The sequence below is a fragment of the Anabas testudineus genome, chromosome 15 (assembly GCF_900324465.2).
Source record: "Anabas testudineus chromosome 15, fAnaTes1.2, whole genome shotgun sequence".
NCBI lineage: Eukaryota > Metazoa > Chordata > Actinopteri > Anabantiformes > Anabantidae > Anabas > Anabas testudineus.
Genome location: NC_046624.1, coordinates 695937 through 716698, shown reverse-complemented (window position 1 = coordinate 716698; position 20762 = coordinate 695937). Strand labels below are relative to the sequence as shown.

Here is a 20762-nt window from a genome sequence, read left to right as displayed (position 1 = left end):
CCCAGATACAAAGCCAGAGTGGCCTTTTGACTGACAGCTTTCTTTTCATCCAAACACTAACGAAATTCACAAACACACCTCTAATTGACTTGAATCACCACCGCAGCACCTGAGGTATCAATCAGAGAGAATGGTGGTAAATCTGCAGCATGAACATTGTGGAAGATGATTACCCTCCAGCTGATTCTTTTAAAGTAATTATACTGGTTTACCCAATTTTCTAATTTGATAATTTTTGGAATAATGACAAAATAACACATACATCACATAGTTTGAGGTCTCATTAATTTATCTACTCATTTATCTGTGTTAAAACAAAGGCCATCAGTCAACAATGTTTTTCTTTTCCCTTTTCACATTTCACACAAATCCATGTATCATTGGCAACCTTACTAATTGATTACATTCTATTGTCATGTCAGTCATTAAGACAGTATACATAGACATTTCAAGGTCAAGAGTGGCTGTGTGTGTGTTTGTGTGTTTCATCACAGTTCCCTGATGTGTACTTTGGGGGTTACAGCCAAACACTTGGGAACTGGATGTGGTGTTTAACCCCCCTTCCATCCCATCCACCCACCCCCCATACCTCTCCTGTTCCATGCCAAATGATCTTCACACATATATCACTTGCAATTGAACCAGCAGAAGGCAGCTGGCAAATGCCAACAAAGAGGAACCATAATTCATGTTGCTGAACCACTTATGCAAATATGTTTACTCATGAAGGCATTCTGAGCAAGAAGAATGTGCCTCATGGCAATTCTTTACATGTCTGCTGCATGGCCTTGGTGTCCTGTAGCTTTAAGTATGAGATCACAGGTCAGATTCTCAGTCCTGCTGTTGGTGTTATTTTTATGACATAGTCAGAAGACAATAAACCAAGTAGGCTGAGCTGTCATTTACAGTTATGTCTTGTCAGATTTACTGACATTGCATGACATTTAGTAAGCATTGAACCTGAAAAATTGAGTCACTTTGAATTTGTGGCTTGTGAATTGAGATTGGAAATTGGAAATGTTGATTTTCTTCCAATTAACTACTAGATTGCTTAAGCTCTAAAACAGTTTACCTAAACTTTGCTTTAGTAGCTCCAATTGGTCATTTCTTTCTTTCTGTCTGTCTATCTATATGGTAAGATAGTTCATATTGATATATAAGTTGATACAAACTACTTCTATTGATCTATCTAGGTTGTTAAAATCCCCATCAAAAAACTATGATTAATCAGAGTGCCCCACTCCTGCCTCTCCCCTCCCCAGACAGACTGCCACCTAGTTTTAGTCAGTAGCTGTAAATCTGGCCAGTTAACATTGTCCTAACTGGGGGCTGACAGGCAGGGCTTAGGCTTAGTGTGAAGAGGGGATGCAACTGTTGTCCTGTTGCAGAGGCTCTCAACAATGTGCTGAGTGGATGAAGAGTCCCTGCATAGGGCTATTAATCATGTCAGCCAGGGTGTCTCTTGGGTGGGTGAGGGGGTTAGATAGAAGAGAGGGTTGAGGGTGCCGCAGAGGATCTGGATGTGCTGACAGGAACAGTGGGCAAGATGTGAGCAAAACAAACTAGCCCCCATGAGCCCCAAAAGAGGGGAAAAGGAGGGCAGTCTGGACCAGGGCTTGGACAAAAGAAATGTGCTTTGCATTCATACCAACTCCTCCAGCATGCAGCGGGGAGTCTGCACAATTTTGATCTTGTTTACATCAGACTTTTTACACCTAACACGCATTAGTCACGCCACAAATTGCAGTCAGTTCTTTAAAACTGGAATTTATCTTAGAAAACTGATTATTAGTGTTGTTGCTGTCCTAAGTGATAAAACCTGTCACTTAACCTAATTGTGATCACAGTTTATTGTTAAAAGTGAATACTGATGTATGATCAGATTGTTTATACTTCATATATACATTTGCAGTTAGATTTAATGGTTTTAAAGTCAGTGTCAAAGTGGACCTTAACAATGTGCTATGCTGTGGTGGACTATAACAGGTATTTTGGTATGACAATGCAAAACTAAGGTAGAGGATACATGCAACATACAGGACGTTAAATGATGTTTGTTCTCTTATACACACATTTAACTATATAGCAATTGGTATATAATGATATAATATATAATGAAATAATAGAAAACAACAGAGTTTGGTGTTGGATGCTACATTGAAATTAATGGCAAAGCCAAGCAATGTGAAATATTATTTCAAGAAGTTATCAAATAAAGTTATCTTTGAATATTTAGTGTTATTAACATCTTGAATTGCCTTTAACAGTGGTACAATGTGTATGTATAAGATCTCCACTGTCAGTCCGTTTACATGCACTCAATTAAATATAGGTTAAATAGGTTACTGGAAACACATGTATACAGGCAGCAGATGAGTAATCAGATTTCTCCTCTACCTTGGGGTGATTTTGGAAGCTGGGTTCACAGATCTTAACTTTATGGAGACAGAACAGACTGCTTTCTGACTTTTTTTTTTGTCAAGCTGACTGTCAGTGCTCCTTTTTATAGTGCAACTTATCTGAATTAAGGAAATACACTGTGAAAGGTGACTTATTTAGACATCTACAGGGCACTTGTTTGTCTGTTGCTTTCAGTTTAAGTTGGATTTTGGCCAAACCTGATTTAAATGCAAGACAGCATCACTCCATGTAATGATCTCCTGTTTCATCCATCCGTACTTTTTAGTAGCGTAGAGTCGTGTTTGCAGCTTTTGTTCTGCACATGCACTCTTGCATAAAGCTGATTAGAAACCTGGTTACGTGTAGACATGGCAGAGTAACTGGAGTTCTGTGGGAGAAATCTACCTGGGGAAATCAAGTTTTGTTATTCCCCTACCCTGGTTGCAGTAACCAGGTTTCCTGTTTACATGGCAGTTAGGAAATCAGCTTACTCGAGAAAGCTGACTTTAGCCCGGTTACTTGAGTCCATGTAAACACACTGATTAACATTTTGTAGTAAGGGCAGAGATCAGGGCAAGTTTATAAAACTATTTTTAAACCTGTTTACAGGTTTGCATGATTGGTTGGTCAATAATTGATGACACCGTGAAACAAAGTGAAACTGAAGAAGATTGAAACGACCATCACTGTCAAGTCAAATTTTGTAACCTGCTGGAAGGCCGAAAACCCAAGCATTAATGAGGGCATCATGAAATTCTTATTAGTTTTCTAGTATTTACAGTGGCAAGAAAAACTTTGTGAACCTTTTGGAACTTCATGGTTTTCTGCATTAATTTGTCATAAAATGTGCTCTGCTCTTCATCGAAGTCATATCAATAGAATAACACAGTCTGCTTGAAATAATACACAAAGATTATATGTTTTCATGTTTTTATTCAACATAACATGTAAACATTCACAGTGCACAGTGCATACAGCTCTGAGGCCTGAGATACCTGCAATTGGGTGGACTCTCCTTATGTACATGTCCCTAGCTGTAGTAAAAATAGAAACATATTCCTATCCCAGTGATTTGTAACCACAAATTGGCCTTCAGGTTGTAAGACTTTAGTCTAGTTAATGGAATTGCACCCATTCTATTGTCTGCTGTGCTGCCATGCTTGTGACTTTGGAGTGTGGGTGGGGGAGGGTTGTTGTGATAGAAAATAATGGCTGATATTAGTATTTTGGAGAAGCACTGTCTTGCTTGTGTGGCGCTCACATCCTTAAGCCTTTGGTGTCTCAGTGTGAATCCCACACTACCTTGATGGACTGGGTTAATAAACCTCTCAGCAGCCATTCCCCAAAATACACACACACACACACACACACACACACACACACACACACACACACACACACACACACAGCTGCTTGTTATTTCATGCTCCATAAGGGTGCTGTGAACACAGACATTGTAATACACATATCCAATTAGCTAAGCACACTGGTCTTAAGCTGGAGTTCTCACAGATACATACATGCTCTGTTGTACTGGATAGTATTTATTTTCTTGTCTAGTCACAGATCAGTAAGCATGGCTCTTTGTATCAAAAAGGACTTCATTCACATAGAATTTCACATTTTTAATCCTTGCAGATTCTTTACTGTCTTTCAGTTTGTCTGATCCCTTCTTGTTTATAATATCTTATCTATCTTGTTTACAAATGCAGTTTGCAGTCCCTCTCAAATGATTTTATATGCATCTGTATATGTCATATGATACAGTGAGATTTAAAGACAGTTTATAGCCTTATTATTTTAAGTTCTATCTGACAACTATCAGTCGTGGAACCAGTTTAAATACATTCACTTAAGGGCTGTAAAATAGTTATGTTTGTATGGCAAACTATATAAACTTTTTAAAAATGAAAACTAATAAAACAGGCCTCTACAAAAATGATGGTATCTGTAGAAAACATTGAAAATAATTTGACCATAGGGACATGTTAAACTAAAGTCCTATAATTAGCATCACAGGCGTCTTCAAACTTGTCAGTCTGACTTTCTAAAATGTATTCACTGTGCTGTTTAGTACCATGGTGTGTGCCACACTGAACATAGACAACAGAAAATAAATGTTTAATGGTCTGCACGTATATAGCGCTTTTCTACCTAACTGGTACTCAAAGAGCTTTTACACTGTGCTCATTCTCCCATTCGCACACACGCCAATGGCAGAGCTGGCGTGCAGCTGACCTGACCCACAGATCCGGTAGATGACTGCTCTATCTCCTGAACCACAGAGGCTGCATGAAAGGAGAGAGTTGCCTCAAAAGATTAGAAATACAATTAGCCACAAACATGTTTAAGGTAAAGGCTCTAAGACGATCTTTAAGATGTTCCTGTGACTACAGTTGCACATATTATTTAGACGTTTAAGGTACACAGGACTGTAGCCAACCTCCCTGAATGTAAATGGTAAATGGTAAATGGTCTGCACTTATATAGCGCTTTTCTACCTAGCTGGTACTCAAAGCGCTTGACACTGCTTCTCATTCACCCATTCACACACACAAGCACGCACACATTCACACACCGATGGCAGAGCTGCTATGCAGCTGACCTGACTCACCGGGGGCAACTAGGGGTTCAGTATCTTGCCCAAGGACACTTTGGCATGTGACGTGGCAGCCGGGAATCGAACCACCAATCCTGCAATTGGTAGTCAACTGCTCTACCTATTGAGCCACAGCCACCCCAATGTGGCTGCAAAAGGAAAATTTATGACAAATTGAAGAGACAGATAATACTAATGGTAACCAAAGAGCCCAGATGAAGTTCCAAAGAGATTAGATTTGAAATCTAAGGACAAGGTACATCAGAATCAGATCACACCATCAGTCAGTGTTTAAGCCAAAGTGGACTTAATAGAAGACAAGTGGGGAGGACCCCGCTAATGAAAGTAAATTGTAAAAGAAAACAAACCACAAAGCTTCTGGGAAAATGTCCTCCGGACAGATGAGACGAAACTGGAACTTTGGAAGTCACATCAGCTCTATGTTTACAGATGCAAAAATAAACCATACAAAGAAAAGTACACTGTACTTACTGTGAAAAACGGAGGAGGCTTGGTTATGTTCTGGAGCTGCTTCGCACCATCTGGCACAGGATTTCTTAAATCTGTGCAGGGTTGTATGAAATCTCAAAACTATTCTGGAGCAAAACATGCTGCCCAGCGTCAGAAAACTTGGTCTTTGTCACAGGTCATAGTCCTCCGACAGAATAATAACCCAAAACACAGCTAAAAAACACCCAAGGGTAACTAAGAACAAATCACCGATTTTTTATTTCAAAAAAAAAAAAAAAAAAAAAAAAAAAAAAATTTGATTTCAAAAGGCTGTGCACCATCATTTTTGTCCAGGCCAGTTTCATTAATTTGTTTTTTTAAAAGCTTCTTTTGAACCACAACTCAAAAGCAATGCCTGAAGTTTTTTAAAGTATATTTTTAGCAAAATTTAATTTATTATTACTTTTATTCTATAAAATAGGAATAGGATATAGGAATATAATTTTTAAACCTGAGACAGCTGGAGCAGTTTGCTCATGAGGAGTGTGCCAAAACCTGTGGACAGCTACAGAAATCTCTTGACTGCAGTGATGGCCCTTAAGTTTTAGTAAACTTTTATTTAGTATTACTTTTGTCATTTTCGCATCAATTCAATGACCGTTGTGGGTTTTTCTTTCTTTAACCATACGGTACTAACATTTCTTTTCACATCTGTATGTACCACCATCTTCACTTCCTGCTTTCTAGGCCAGTTTGTACATGGCATTGGACTGCATAGAGATGTAGCTTAGACATTCTAAATTGTAGATGGCATGACTGAAAGAAGCTCTAACTAATTTCAAACTATAAATATTAATTGTGATTGTGAGAACATTCAGATTTTTTAAACAATAAGTTGGCTAGTTTTTATTAATAAAATGTAATTCAATTGTATTTTTATAGCGTCAAATCATGTCAAATCATGTCAAATCAGTCTTAAATGTAAAGAGAGTGTCGGCCTATCCTGAATTGTGAACTGGTTCCACAGGAGAGGAGATTGATGGCTAAAGGGTCTGCCGCCCACATTTGGACACTCTAGGAACCAGAAATAGACCTGCACTCTGAGAATGAAGTGTTCTGCTCGGAAAATATGGAACTATGAGGTCTTTAAGATATAATGGAGCTTGAAAAATAATTGCTTTATGTGTTAGAAGTGTTTTAAACTCTATTCTGGATTTTACAGGGAACCAATGGAGAGAAGCTAATGTAGGAGAAATATGATCCCCTAATTATGGTCAGAACTCTGGCTGCAGCATTTTGGATTAACTGTAGGCGTTTTAAGCAGTTATTGGAAGATTCTATGAATTAGTCTGAATTGTGGAGTAGAAACTTAAAGTACATCTAAACCTTTATGTATTTTATTCATGCTTGACGTTTAACAAATTGATTTGTTTCATCTTGTTTCATAGTTAAATTTAGCTGGGTGTCATCTGCATAGCAATGGAAATGTATTGTTTCCTAATAATATTTCCAAAGGGGGTCATATATAAAATGAAAAGAATCTGTCCAAGCACAAACCCCTATGGAACTCCATAACTAATTTTTGTGTGCAAGTCAGACTCATTAACATTAAGTTAAATATACAGTGAATCCAGAAAGTTCATTGGACATGATTAGGAAAGGCATACAGCTGTCTATATAAGGTCCCACAGTTAACAGTGTATGTTAGAGCACAAAACAAGCCATGAAGTCCAGGGAATTGTCTGTACACATCTGAGACAGGATTGTATTAAAGCACAGAGCTGGGGAAGGGTTCAGAAATTTTTTTGCAGCATTGAAGGTCCCATTGAACACAGTATTAAGTATTGTTTAAGTGAGGCTTCAGTATAACTGGATAATTCACTTGTACTGTAGTAAAGTTAGGATGACTGTCCCCTTCTGTGTTGGTACCTCGCACTGAAGTAAATGATGATTTAATACATTTTAAAAATTTGTCAACAACGTTTTCAGATAAACATCTACTGTAGTGTAATTTTTATTTGGGTAAGGTAAAGTTCAGTATAGTAAATTCAAAGGTGGGGTTTCGGGGAAAAATATTTAAATGATCAATTTTAGCACTGTATGTCAGAACAAGATTAAGGGTATGATTTAAACTGTGTGTAGGCTTTGATCATTATATATAATTTGAGTAAAACCAATAGAGTCAAGCAAATCAGACAACTAAGGAGATTGCTGAAACTACTAAAATTGGGTTAAGAACTTTCTAACGCTTTATTAAAAAATGGTAGGATAGTGGGGAACCATTGTCTTCGAGGAATAAATGTGTTTAGGAATAAATCTTGAATGATCGCTTGATCACTTGAAAGTTTAGTAAAATCCAATTGTAGAAAACAGTAGAACTTATGGCTATGTTTAATCGTGAAAGTAAGAGCATTTCCACACGCACAATGCAAAAGTAACTCAAGGGATTTGGACTAAACAGCTGTGAAGCCTTAAGAAAACCACTTGTCAGTGAGGCTAATCGGGGAAAAAAAAGCTTTGATTTGCGAGTGAGCATAAAGATTGGACTTCGGAGCAATGAAAGAAGGTCATGTGGTCTGATGAGTCCTGATTTACTCTGTTCCAGAGTGATGGGTGCAGAAGGGTAAAAAGAGAGGCAGGTGAAGTGATACACCCATCATGCCTAGTGCTTACCGTAAAAGCCTGTGGGGGGAAGTGCTATGATCTGGGGTTGCTGCAGTTGGTCAGATCTTGGTTCAGCAACATTAAGTGCCCAAAGAATGAGGTCTGCTGACTATGTGAATATACTGAATGACCAGGTTGTTCCATCAATATTCCAAGATCACAATGCCAGGATTCATCGGGCTCAAATTGTGAAAGAGTGGTTCAGGAAGCATGACATCACACATGGATTGGCCACCACAGAGTCTAGTACATTTTTCCTCTTTTTTTGCCAAATATTTTTGACCTCACCTTTGTCCATCAGTTTTATTTTTTATATACTGTTGCTTATGGTCAACTTTTTTATCTTATCTTATTGTTTTTCTGTTTGACGACTTTTTCTTTTTGTCAGCTTTTACTCTTCATCAACTCTTCTTTGTGATGTTTTTGTAGATAAAAACATACATGTATATAAACTTACGATTTCAACATCGGTCAGCAGCTTTTAAACTGTCCGCATCTTTTTGGCAACAGATCAGTTCTCCCATGTAATTTCTTCAGAAATAACCTCATTTCTAGTCAAGTGTTTAGTGAATCATTTTTATTTACATACATGCATGTGGTTAAATACTTGCATTATAGAGAGGCTAGCAGTCCTAAAGTAAAGTAGTGCTACAGCACAGGTGGGATGGATAAAACACAGTAGGGATAACAGCAGCAGAATGAATGGCTTTATTTTAGCGAAGGCTAAACATCTTAAAATTTTAACGATTCTTTATGACTGGCTCAGGATATCTCTAAGATGAATTAATTTTTACAGCTATGTCTTTTGCAGTGATTGTGTGTGGCTTAAATTGTTTCAGGCCACAATGTGTCATGTGACTGCTATGTTGAAATTCCCTCACAGTCTATAGCTGTTCTTAGGAGCTTGTGATCATCTAGGTCCTTGGTTTATGATGAAAGAACCTACTAAACTAATGACATTTCTGTCAGCCTCTGCTATACTTTGTGTCTAGTGCCAAGTTTGGAAATGTTGCCATACTAATAAACTAAACTCAGATGGTGGTGACACCACATGGTATGAATCTTAACTTTGTCATTGTGCCATCCACTACCAATTACTTCACCATGACTAGTGAAGTAAAGAAGGATCTCAACTGAATTTTGGACCTCAGTGTTATCCAACTTTCAGTTGGTTTGCTGTGCAGAGTATTACAGCTAAAAGGCCTATTTTGTAAACTTTTATTTGGGCTGTAAAGTATTGTAGTTGTTTCCTGCTGATGATCTATATGAACTAAGATATATGTACTGTAGATGTTAAAGTAGCTGTCTTTGAATAGATCATCATAGCATCGTAGATTGTAGACAGATTAAAAAATAATCCCGTCCTATCCTATCACAGTGTTGACTAACTAGAAACATTTAATTCTGTATTTTTTAAGGAATCTAGTGTTAATGCAGTATAAATATATACTATATGTTTATTCTGCATATCTCTACTGTTGTTTACCGAGACATTGCATTTAGCCATACAGACAATATCAGCTACACTCACAGACACACTACCCAAGCCATTTTCTTTACAGGTGACAAAAGGGGTAACCAATTGTTTTTCTGTTTATCAGAGGTGACATGACCAGTGGCGCAAGGGGGTGAGGAGGCCCTGTGTTGCGATAGCTAAATATACATCCCTGACAGCTCCATAATAGGTTCCAGGAAGTTCAGTCGAAAATAAAAACAAAGCAACATTTCTAGCTGATTGGCTTTGAAAGGCCGTTTTTCCTTGCTGAATGGGAAAAATGTGGACTTCAGCATTCCATGGCCGTGATGCCAGTCAGATTGGATAGATGCAGCCTTGCGTGTGCAGAACAAGCTTGGTTAGAGGGAGACACATTGCACTGCAGAAACCAACTTTATGGGAAAGAATTTGTCTAAATGTTTTGAATAATATTTTTTTTATATTTTGAGTAGTGCACATAAGTCAGTCTTGTGTTATAGCCGACATTATTGCGGATTTTTCCCAATTGTTGTCATTTCTTTGCTTATAACTGTGTATATATTGTAGTTTTCAAACATTTATCATTTTGGACATTGTCCCCTCTTCACTTTTTGTTTGGAGCTAATGATTGTAAAACCTCTATCCACAACAACTGAAAACCACTTACTCCTAGTGTGTTTCTGTCAGGTATCTTTTGCATTTAATAATATTTTATAGCCAAAGCCTTCAATTTTACACATTTCCAGTTACTATACAGTGTGATGGCCATTTTTGAAAGGGTGGTGCCTGCAGTAAAGATGACACTTCTCACTGGAGTGATAGTGCAGGCAGAAATTAAATTACATCAATACAGGCAAGTTAGAGCCTTATATGTACTGTACATGTTTGCTTTTTAACATTCTATTGTCAGAGCAGACCACCAGTGTGTTTACAAACACATTCGCCTGTGTTACTTTCAGTACAAAATTTTGTCATGAATTTATAAAGATAATGCACTCCCTGGATCCCATCCCAGCCTGGTTTAGAATTACTGCACTCCTGGCAAGTATAAGACTCCAACACTCCTTTAGTAACTTATATTTGTATTCCATTTTTTTCTTTTTCTTCCTCTCAAGTTTGGTTAAATTATGTGCTGAGAGATGGTTTATGACAAACAGCAAACCCTAGGGAAGTGCACTTTATACGTCAGTGGAAGTGGGCTGTCATGTGAACTGCAGTGGCTCATTTTTTCTCCTCCTCGACCACTTAACCCCCTCCTCAAGTTGACAAGCAAAAAAACAGAGGAAACCTGGATCTCGTGTTCAAAAATATTGTTCATTCTAAAGAGATTTACCACAGTTAGTGGAAAAATAAGATTAAAGACGCATTTGTAAGAAATGCAGTGCCTTTCCGGAGTAAAGAAAGTTGCCTTTTCTTCCTGATGCCACCTTTATGTAGATGTAGAGGGACTGCTTCAGTTTGAGTGTTGGAGGTAAAAGGGGGTGACCTCTGTCCCTGTGCTCTATGAAAATCAAATCCTGTTGCTCTTCGGTTTTACCGAAACTGTTTCTAGTATTGCGGACATAGAGTACACAGGGGAGTAATTTATTACAGTTGTCACCTTGGTCTGCAAAGCCAGTGTGGGGTATCTCCAGCCACTCAATTCAATGCCCCAGTGGGAACAAACCAGATAGGGCCTAGTATTTCCTTGCCATGGAGCCTGTTTGGTTAAAAATGTTTGATGTAAACCCCTGTTGTTACCAGTGTATTATGGAAAGGTTACTTGTGCTTTATGGACAGCTTACATGACACTAAAACATGCGCATGCTTGTCTGTTGTGTAAGAAGCTGTTAGGAAATGTAAACAACATTATAAAACAACTAATTGTAATCCGTGTTGCATCTCATGTAATTTGATGAAGTTCTTGTGCACCTCCCCCTTACACCTGCTGCAGTGTGACGAGGAGGGGCATCCAATAAACGTTTTAGATTTCTGAAATAGAAGATTAAACATCGACGTACAACGGGGTGAGGGATATCTATCGAGAACAACAATGTCTTAATTGTTTTAATGGTGTGTGTGTGTGTGTGTGTGTGATCTGGTTTTATTGAATATGTCACTCATTTTGAAAAAAATCTAAAACATTACTTAAAAGCTATGTAGGATAGACTGCTGCAGAAGTGTACTGAGAGTGTGTGAAGTGTGCGAAGTGTGCAAGTATAAGAATACATGGTTACCGCACTACAGAGGGGTAAGTGAGTGGATCATTCTCACTCACTTGGAGGTGATTTAGCTTTGAAAAGAAAGATGCTTAAAAGGTGGCAGACTGAAAACTTTCAAAATTGCTATTAAGTAGTGGTCAACAGCTTTGTTTCACCATCTTCACACTGACCACCACACAGAATATGAAAATCTTAAGAAGGGAGCTGTCCATTATATATATATTTTTATGTATATGTATGTTTTTATTTTCTAATCAGCTCAGCCAATCAAACTAACACAAATTGAAGAGATGTTTCAGGCATAATGAAGTGGCCTTGTTTAGTAAATGCATTGAAATGTTGCCACAAAATGCTCCTTGTATATTTTTGGCCTTCCTGTTTTAGAGTTTTTGTTTTTTTGACCAAGGCTGGCCACTCTTCCCTGATTTCAGTCTATAACAAACTAGACTATGTGTAATTCCAGTGTTTGTCTTTGGGGTCTTGTGTGAACATGTGAGAGCTGGTATGTACAACATGTGTTTTCTGAAATCTTCCTTACCCCATGGGAATGCCATTAGTGAGGAGCTGAAGGAGTGTAGCAGGTGAAACGAATAAGTATAATAACTCCCAACCATTCTCTCTCTTTCTCTCTCTCTCTCTATCTCACACACACCCCTTCACAACCCCTTTTTCTCTCTCTCTCTCCAGATCTCTTATATTCTTGCTTTCTTTTTCTCATGACAATCTATTTGTCTAGATTTTGGATTTGACTCAACTTAACAAAAATGGTAACAGTACGTGGATACACATACATACGTATATCACAGAAGAAATCTTCATTTGGCTGTTTGGCAAAATAACTATGTGTGAAAGGCCGCAAATTAAATTAAATTATAGCACTGTATAGAGCAAGAGAGCAAGATGTTTTGTGCTCTGCACTGGCCTCATAGCTTTCTACTTAATTACTGCCCTGTAGAACCTTTCACGCCCATATAATGGCATAATAATAAGAATCTTGAATTCTGAAACACAGTACGAGTTAAAGGATGTGTGCTGGCTTACCCTACTGAAAGGATGCTATCTGCAGCTTAATACTATACTGAACCAACACTGAGCCCTCCAAACTGCACTACCCCACATGTATAACCCCTTTCACCCTCACTTTCCAAATCCCTTCCTCACTCTCCTGTCAACTTTTTCCTCCCAGTGTCTTCACCAAAACACATGCTGACATTGTCAAGGGTGCATGCTTAAAGGATTAGATGGAAATTGTCTTACTCTTGACTGTTTGTTTTTCTGGAAATAAGTGGCAATAATATGACCCTGCCTCACTGGAAAGGCACTTCACTGTGATGCTGCAAGCAAACACTTATGCATGAAATTGAAATGGAATGGTTTAGATTGTGTTGGCTACTTTTGTGTGTTGGCAAGACAGGTCATCTAAAGAAATGTTTGAATAGTTGCTGTTGTGTCAATGGAGGTATGTAAAATTAACTATTCAATTCATCTGAGGAATGCTATTTTAATGAATTACTTCAGGCCCGCAGTGCTACAAAATATTTCTCTTCTATACACCACGCATTCATTCTGGAAATGTTCATGTGCACCTAAAATATGAATTTGAGGATAAAAGTCAATCACTTTAAGCTGAATTGTGTTGTGCCAGTAAAAATAAAGCAGGTGCATTAAAACTGCATGACTTCATCCAAATGACAAGCTTGCCAGTCACTGCATGGCTTTGCACCTGTTATCCTGTACATAAAATGTATTTTCTATGCTGCATACTTTGCACAGAGGCTACATTATTCTAGTAAGGAACTGCCTGGGACTTAATATCCACTTAATGTGTTTCACAGCCTGTTGCCCGCTCTGTGATGGATGGACATACTTTACGCTCAGTGTATTTATAAATAACGGATGTTTTATCATGCTCAATTTAATTTGTTACATACATAGTCTTACACAGCATGATATGCAGTGAAACCCTAATATGACTGCCTATGACAAAAAAGGACAAGGGTGTCTGTGCGAGAAAAAAAAAAGTGTACTAGAGTACAAGTACATTTAAAAAAATGAATATTCGAATAGAGGAAAAAATAGTAAGAAAAATAGTAAGAAAAAATATACAATATAAAGAGCTTTAATCTGAAAACGTACAATATTGCCATATAATAAAATTAAAAATATGCGTATGAGGTGGTAAGTGTATAAATTATATAGAATAAGTTAAAGTTAAATTACAGCTGAGTGCAGTTAGTCCTTATTTGTTTGGAAAAAAAGCTATTTGCAAACAGGAAAATGTGCCAAATACAAGGAAGTATGCAAATAGTAAATTTCTAAATGTGCATTGTGTGCAAGTGTGCAACGAATGTACTACGTCCTGGCAAGAATGTAGGGAGAGTGATTATTTTCTGATTGAGCAAAGAAGACAGTTAGGATTGTTTAGCTTAGTTCGTTGTGGTGTTCTGGTTGAGGGCCCGAACTGCCTGTGGGAAGAAGCTTCTCCTCAGTCTCTTTGTTGGCCTTTAGGGAATGATAGGCCAACACAACAGAGAGAAGAGTCTATTGCTGGGGTGGCTGAAGTCCTTCACTATCTTCTTGGCCTTGGTCCAGCACTGCTTGCTGTAGATTAAGTGCAGGTCAGGGAGCTGTAAAGCAATAGAAATAAGAGTATTTCTGTAGTGCCTAATGTAATCCATAGTGAAGAAAAAAACAAAGATAGAGAGGTCAACGAAGTTGTGACAGCAGTGCACTAATAAAGTATTTTTGGTTTGATTGAAGTTCCATGTAGTTTCGGGGCCTCTGTCTCCTGACAGAATAGAATCCCAAATTAAATTCTGGGAAAATAAAATGTTGGTGTTGTATATTAGTAAAGCTGTGCGATAGAACCGTTAAATATTTCTATTTGATATTCTTGCAACATGCAAAACGTTTCTCAACTTTATGGACCACAAACATCCAGTTTTGCCAAGCAGCAAGGCATTAATAATCTACTGACTAATTTTTTTGATCCCACCAACCTGATACCTCTAGATAACGGTTAGCATTTACAACCAAGGCGTATGCATACTGTTCTTCAGTTGGGGATATGTACATTGACATGTTTCACACATGCACACAACAAAACATGATGGCAGTTTTAGACAGCAATATCAATAAAGAGTGATTGGGATGTTGACAAAAACAACTTAAAGAAAGAGCAAACATCCTCAAAAGCAGTAGTATTGTCCTGGAAAATAAATTTTACATTCTTCCCTTTTCTTTTATCTTGCTGACAGTGAACCACAAGATCTTCACACCAAAGCTGTAGATTTTTTTAATGTGAGTCCAGCTAGGTGAAGTTGATGAAGAGGATCCTGTGTGCTGTGCTTAAAGTCAGCTGGTTGCATGTGCTGCCAGTTGTTCTGAGCAGGAGTCCAAAGATTTTAGAGCAGACTTAATGGAATGGAACTAGCAGATTATAGAGAATGTCAAGATTAATAGAATGTCCTAAAGGTTTAAATCTTCCTAAATAGGTGCTGCTGGCACTTCTGACTGACATTCTCCTCTTTGTTGGAAATGAAAGTGTGATCAAATATTGTTCCCAGATATTAATATAGATTGTGTGTACAGTATGCAGTATTATTACTCTGCTGCATGCATCTTCCTAATGAATATAGTAGGTTTCACATGTAACTGTGTTTTGGATTACTGGATTCTGCTTGTTAATTAGGTTCAGGTTTGACAAGTATTGTTTGACATTTTGTTTTGTTTTTTTAAAGAGTTGTAGACATCTAGTGGTTGATTAAACTTCAAGAGTTTATAAAAGCAATGTAAGGCCATTGGTTGAGCCTTCTTCCTCCTTGAACAGTTCAATAAGTGTGCATACAAAGGCAAATTATATTACATGCAACCCTTTAGGAAATGCTCTCCTGTAGCAGCCATTATAGCTGTTCTTCCAAGCTTTTGGAAAAGTTTTAATTTCTCTGGGGCTTTTAAATTGCCTGTTTAGTTTGCACACAAGCATTGTTCCAAGCAACTTTAAAATACCACTGTGGTCCAATAAAATGACCATATGGAGCTCCATTGCGTTGTGCAATCCTAATTGCCCCCTAGTACAAGTGTCAATTTTATTTAGAAGAATACATGGTCCAAGTGCAGAAAGGAAGAATGGAACAAGGGTGGAGGCTTAGGGACAGGGAGACTTGATCAAACTTCTCCTAACAGGTAAGAATTTTTGTGTAGACTTTATTCTGCTGATGAACTGCAAAATTCTCCCTGGGTTTCATTTAACCTTGCTGGTCTTGTTAAAGCACCACCTCACTCCTCAGTACAAGGAGCCTCAACATTGCAACTAAGGAACTCGACTTTTAGCCACCGAAGAGGTTTAGACCATAACAATCAGTGTTGGTATTGGGCAACAGCTCTAGTCAGAGATGGGGAATTCTTCTTCTCTACTCTCCCTGCCTTTGTGCACCTTACAGAAGGTGTCCTTTTGTGGTGTTACTGAAACCTTCTGAACTCTGTGTTAGTGTTGAGACTTGAGTGTATGGGCTATGCACACAGGTGTATGCTATAGTCATGTGGCACCTGTATGTTTGTGAACCCTGACGATTTTTCTCAATTTCTGTCACCTAAAATGTGAACATTTGGGAGGATATGCAATGAAATTGGATAACTTTATTTAATTAAAGTGGAAAAATATCATATCCTAAATGTTGTATGTAGCAAAAGTATGTAAACCTTTGCGGCACTAATTGAGGACAGCACTAAACTTGGTTGAGGCCAGCTAACCCTGAGCCTGGTTCTGCTGGAGCTTTCTTTCGTTCCTGTATCAAGTGTCTGCTTCAGGTCCTTCCACAGCACCTCTTTTAATAAATTATTTATTAGTATTATTGTTGCCTTTCCAAAACATTACATTTCTTTTGCTTTGATTGATCGACTTCAGTTCAAGCAATCCAAAAGAGGCACAAAAATAATTAAATAAAAATACAGCTAGCTCAGTTTTTCATTGAAAGGGCATATCTAAAGTAGCAAAAGCAAAACGATGAAATTAGTGTGATTCCCAGCAGAACTTAAACCTATTACTCTGGCATCTTAAATAGTTTTTTTGTTCTTCCTCTTAAAAAAAGGAAAGTAAGAGAACCTTATGAGTGGTACCGTAACTGATATATTTTCTATTGTTACCTGTAAATCTTATATCTTTAAAATACGCCTGTCAGTCAACATTAATACCGCTAACGAGGACTAACTGCACTCACAAATTTTATACACTTACCACCTCATACACTTCTAGTTTAAATTTTTTTCTATAGCAACTTTTTACATATTGTACTTTTTTCAGCTTAAAGTTTTTGTTTTATAGTTCATATTTTTCTTACTTAATATTTTTATTAATTATTAAATTAATATTAAATTAATTTATTTGTATGCTGGACATTTTTTTTCTCGCAGAAAAATCTTCCTTTCTCGTTAGGGCAGATGCATTAGCATTTCACTGCACATCATCTGCATGTGACAAATAAAAATTTGAAGTAAATGCAGTGTCAGTTTGCTAAGAATTAAAAGCTGCTGGCTAAACATTTTCTGCACTGTTTAATGATAAATACAGCAGCATCGGAGTTTGGGGCATTTTGCCAGCCTCGCTGTGTGAACTCTGAGACTCCAGCTGCAGATTCTCCTGTTGTTGCTCCCTGTTTTCTGAACCTTTTCTGCTCCAGTGCCAATAGATGTGCATGTATTAAAGATGGCCAGCTTCATCTCTAGGTGCTCTCTGGGGGAAATGGTTTCCCTCCCTTTCTCTCTTTGGAGGGATAATTTGGAGAAACAATTCAGACATGGCTGGATACTTTTACTGTAGCTCCAAGCAGAAAGATGAGGCTTCAGCATGTTTGAGGGGTGTAGGCTTAAGCTCATGGTGAATTGTAATAGGCTCATTTCACAAATGTCGTTTTGACCAATTAAACTGAACTTGAGTTGGACTTCTATGCACTCTTAAAGCAAGAGTTGTATCCAATAAACCCAGTCCTTTTATGGCAACATCGACTGTTGGTTGAGCCACTTTAATCCTGCATTTTTTTTTTTTTTTGTTTGTTTGTTTTTCGTCAATGTCAGACAGAGGTCAACCTGGTTGCCTCACCATGGCCACAGCCATCATTGTTTATTTCAACAACAAGCCCTGGACATTGAGTTGAAGTAGAGAGCCTGTATTTAGACTTTATTTAGGAAGATTGATTTTGGCCACCAACACCCTGCTCCAGTCAGCCCTGTGTTCACTGATGGCCAGCCGGATCAATACAACACATTTATGCTTTCCAGTCTGTGGTCTTTAGAAACGCAGCCATAGCACATACAGGGTGATCACCTCTCATGAAGTCTTTATCAGGATCTAGAGACAGATTAATTTGAGCTCCCCTCTCTCTCTCTCTCTCTCTCTCTCTCTCTCTCTCTCTCTCTCCCTCTCCCTCCACATCTTTCCACACTGTCACTGACCAATGACTTGCCTATAAATATATGTTGCTGGCAGTAGTGGACAATCAATTCTTTAAATAAGTTATTTGCAAAATCTAAGGAGGCTACTTAATAAGGCTAACTAAGCTAACAACAGAATACAGCTGGGTTGTTGAGATCAGGATGCTGTACTTAGCATGACTGTTAGTCAACTCTGCAATGTGTTAAACTGCATTTCTTGTACAGTATAATAAATGTGGTAACAGTCTCAGCTTGATGTTAGAATTGTAACTATTATAACTACATGTAACTAAATTAATAAATAAATCTGGTAACTGTTAGATTTACATAATTGTTTACATGACTCATGACTTTGTGTTTCAGAGCTGTCAGATGTTGAGCCCAATGTTTTCCTGAGGCCCTTCCTTGAAGTTGTCCGCTCTGAGGACACTACCGGACCAATCACAGGCCTTGCCCTTACATCTGTCAACAAGTTCCTTTCCTATGGCCTCATAGGTAAGAAATTGTGATCTTGACTTAATTGTGACGTACACTAGTACAGAACTGTTAGAGTACACAATACTCTAACAGGTCTGTTTGTTGTGCCCCCTGCCGATCATGACCATTTTCCCCAAGCTAATCCTTATACACTGCGACTTTAAATGGTTTCATCATATGTAGCACTTTTCTACCTTACTGGTTTTCAAAATGCTTTTACACTGCTTTTACACATAAGTACACAGACTCACACAACCATAGCAAATGTGCCATACCTGAGTCACATCAGTCAGGTAAGCTATATCTTGCCCAAGGACACTATGACATGTGACAGGAGGAGCCCTGGAATTGAACCATCAGTCCTCCAATTGGTAGACAACCTCTTTACCTCCTCTACCACAGCCACCTAAAACCTTAAACACACAAGTGAAGTAATTCATTCAGAATAGTTATTGCAGGAAAAAGTGTAATAAATGCCCAGGTGATGTCAGGTAACATCAAGACACTGATCATCATCTGGCTAATACAGTGAAGCATAGTAAGGCCTGGAGTTTGCCAGAGTGCACCTGAAGGAAACAAGATTAAACCTGAATGCCAGGCGTCATGTTTGGATGAAACTAGGCACCTATCACCACCAGCATCATACTGTGGGGATGTTTTTCAGCAGCAGGAGCTGGGAGACTAGTCAGCATCATGGGAAAGATGAATGCAGCGATGTACAGTGAAATCCTTGGTAAAACCTATTCCAAAGCTCTCTACACCTCAGACAATTTTTATTATTTTATTTTTAATACATTTGAAAAAAAAAAAAACACCACCTCTTATATCTCCAAAAATTTATTTCACTTCTTTTACCATGACTCTTTGAACATGTAACTTTGAATGAGCAAAATGCTAAGTAAATCTTTTGTTATAGCCAGATGATTTTTGCACGGTGAAGCGGGGCATCGTAAAATTTTTCACCGCTACTTCTGCTTTTGAAAGACACTGTGTTGCATCCGCATGTTGGCATCAGTATCAGTAAAAATATCCTATACATTTATCTATTCCATGCATTTATTAGTGTGCACGCTGACTGTGTAGCTAAATCTGGGAACAGGGCATCATAGTTGAAAAGAGATCTTGCTGTTCAGATGATGAACAGGTAAACAAACTAATTTTATTCTCTGACCATGCAAAAAGCAGCAGTCCCTTCCTTTAGTTCCTAAAGATGTATGGACCCCTATGAAGAGTGCAGATCAAGAGCTTTTTGTGTGTTGCTTGCTTAAAAATCAGCCACTCTTTCCTTTCTGCTTGTTCACACTCACATCGTGTCTTTGTTTTTTGTGACCAGAGTTTGATCTAGTGTTTTATGTTGCAGCTGATTCAACCCCTTTGACTTTGCCCACAGTAGTAGTACCTGGCGCCGCCTCAGGTGGCTGCCTGTTGCAGTAGCTCCCGTTAGATTTGTAGTTTTGTAGTTATTTTGGGCGTTTCTTTTTCTTTCCTTACTTTTCTCTTTTAACTCTCCTTCGAAACAACTTAATCCACGTTGGAATAAGAAATGATCCCACCGTCATCCCCCTCCTCTTCCTCTACCATACCCACCTCCCCTACCCATCTGTCAGTGACCAGCAGCCAGGTGAAGAGGCAGCTGGAGAAGCTGAACCAGAATAAGGCAGCAGGACCTGATGGTGTCAGCCCCAGAGTCCTGAAGGCTTGTTCTGAGCAGCTCTCTGGGATTCTACAGCACCTCTTCAACCTGAGCCTGAGAATGGAGCAGGTGCCAAAGGTTTGGAAAACATCATGTCTGACGCTGGTTCCAAAAACCTCATCTCCTTCTGCTCTAAATGATTACAGACCAGTCGCCCTCACCTCACATATCATGAAGGTCCTGGAGAGACTGGTTCTGACTCATTTGAGACCTCAGGTTGAGACATCACTAGACCCACTGCAGTTTGCCTATCGTCCCCGGGTTGGAGTAGATGATGCTATTGTCTACTTGCTTCAGCGAGCTCTCTCACACCTGGACAAGGCAAACAGCACTGTGAGGATCACGTTCTTTGATTTCTCCAGTGCCTTTAACACC

General features: G+C 38.5%; 1 protein-coding gene across 3 annotated transcripts in view; it reads left to right on the top strand.

Moving 5' to 3' along the window:
* The window catches only part of gbf1 (golgi brefeldin A resistant guanine nucleotide exchange factor 1), a 90107-nt gene that overhangs the window by 13127 nt on the left and 56218 nt on the right, over positions 1–20762 (top strand). For all 3 annotated transcript variants that reach the window (XM_026355423.1, XM_026355421.1, XM_026355422.1), the window contains exon 4: positions 18581–18712. In XM_026355423.1, the coding sequence (XP_026211208.1) occupies positions 18581–18712 (132 nt within the window). The remainder of the gene's footprint in view (positions 1–18580; positions 18713–20762) is intronic.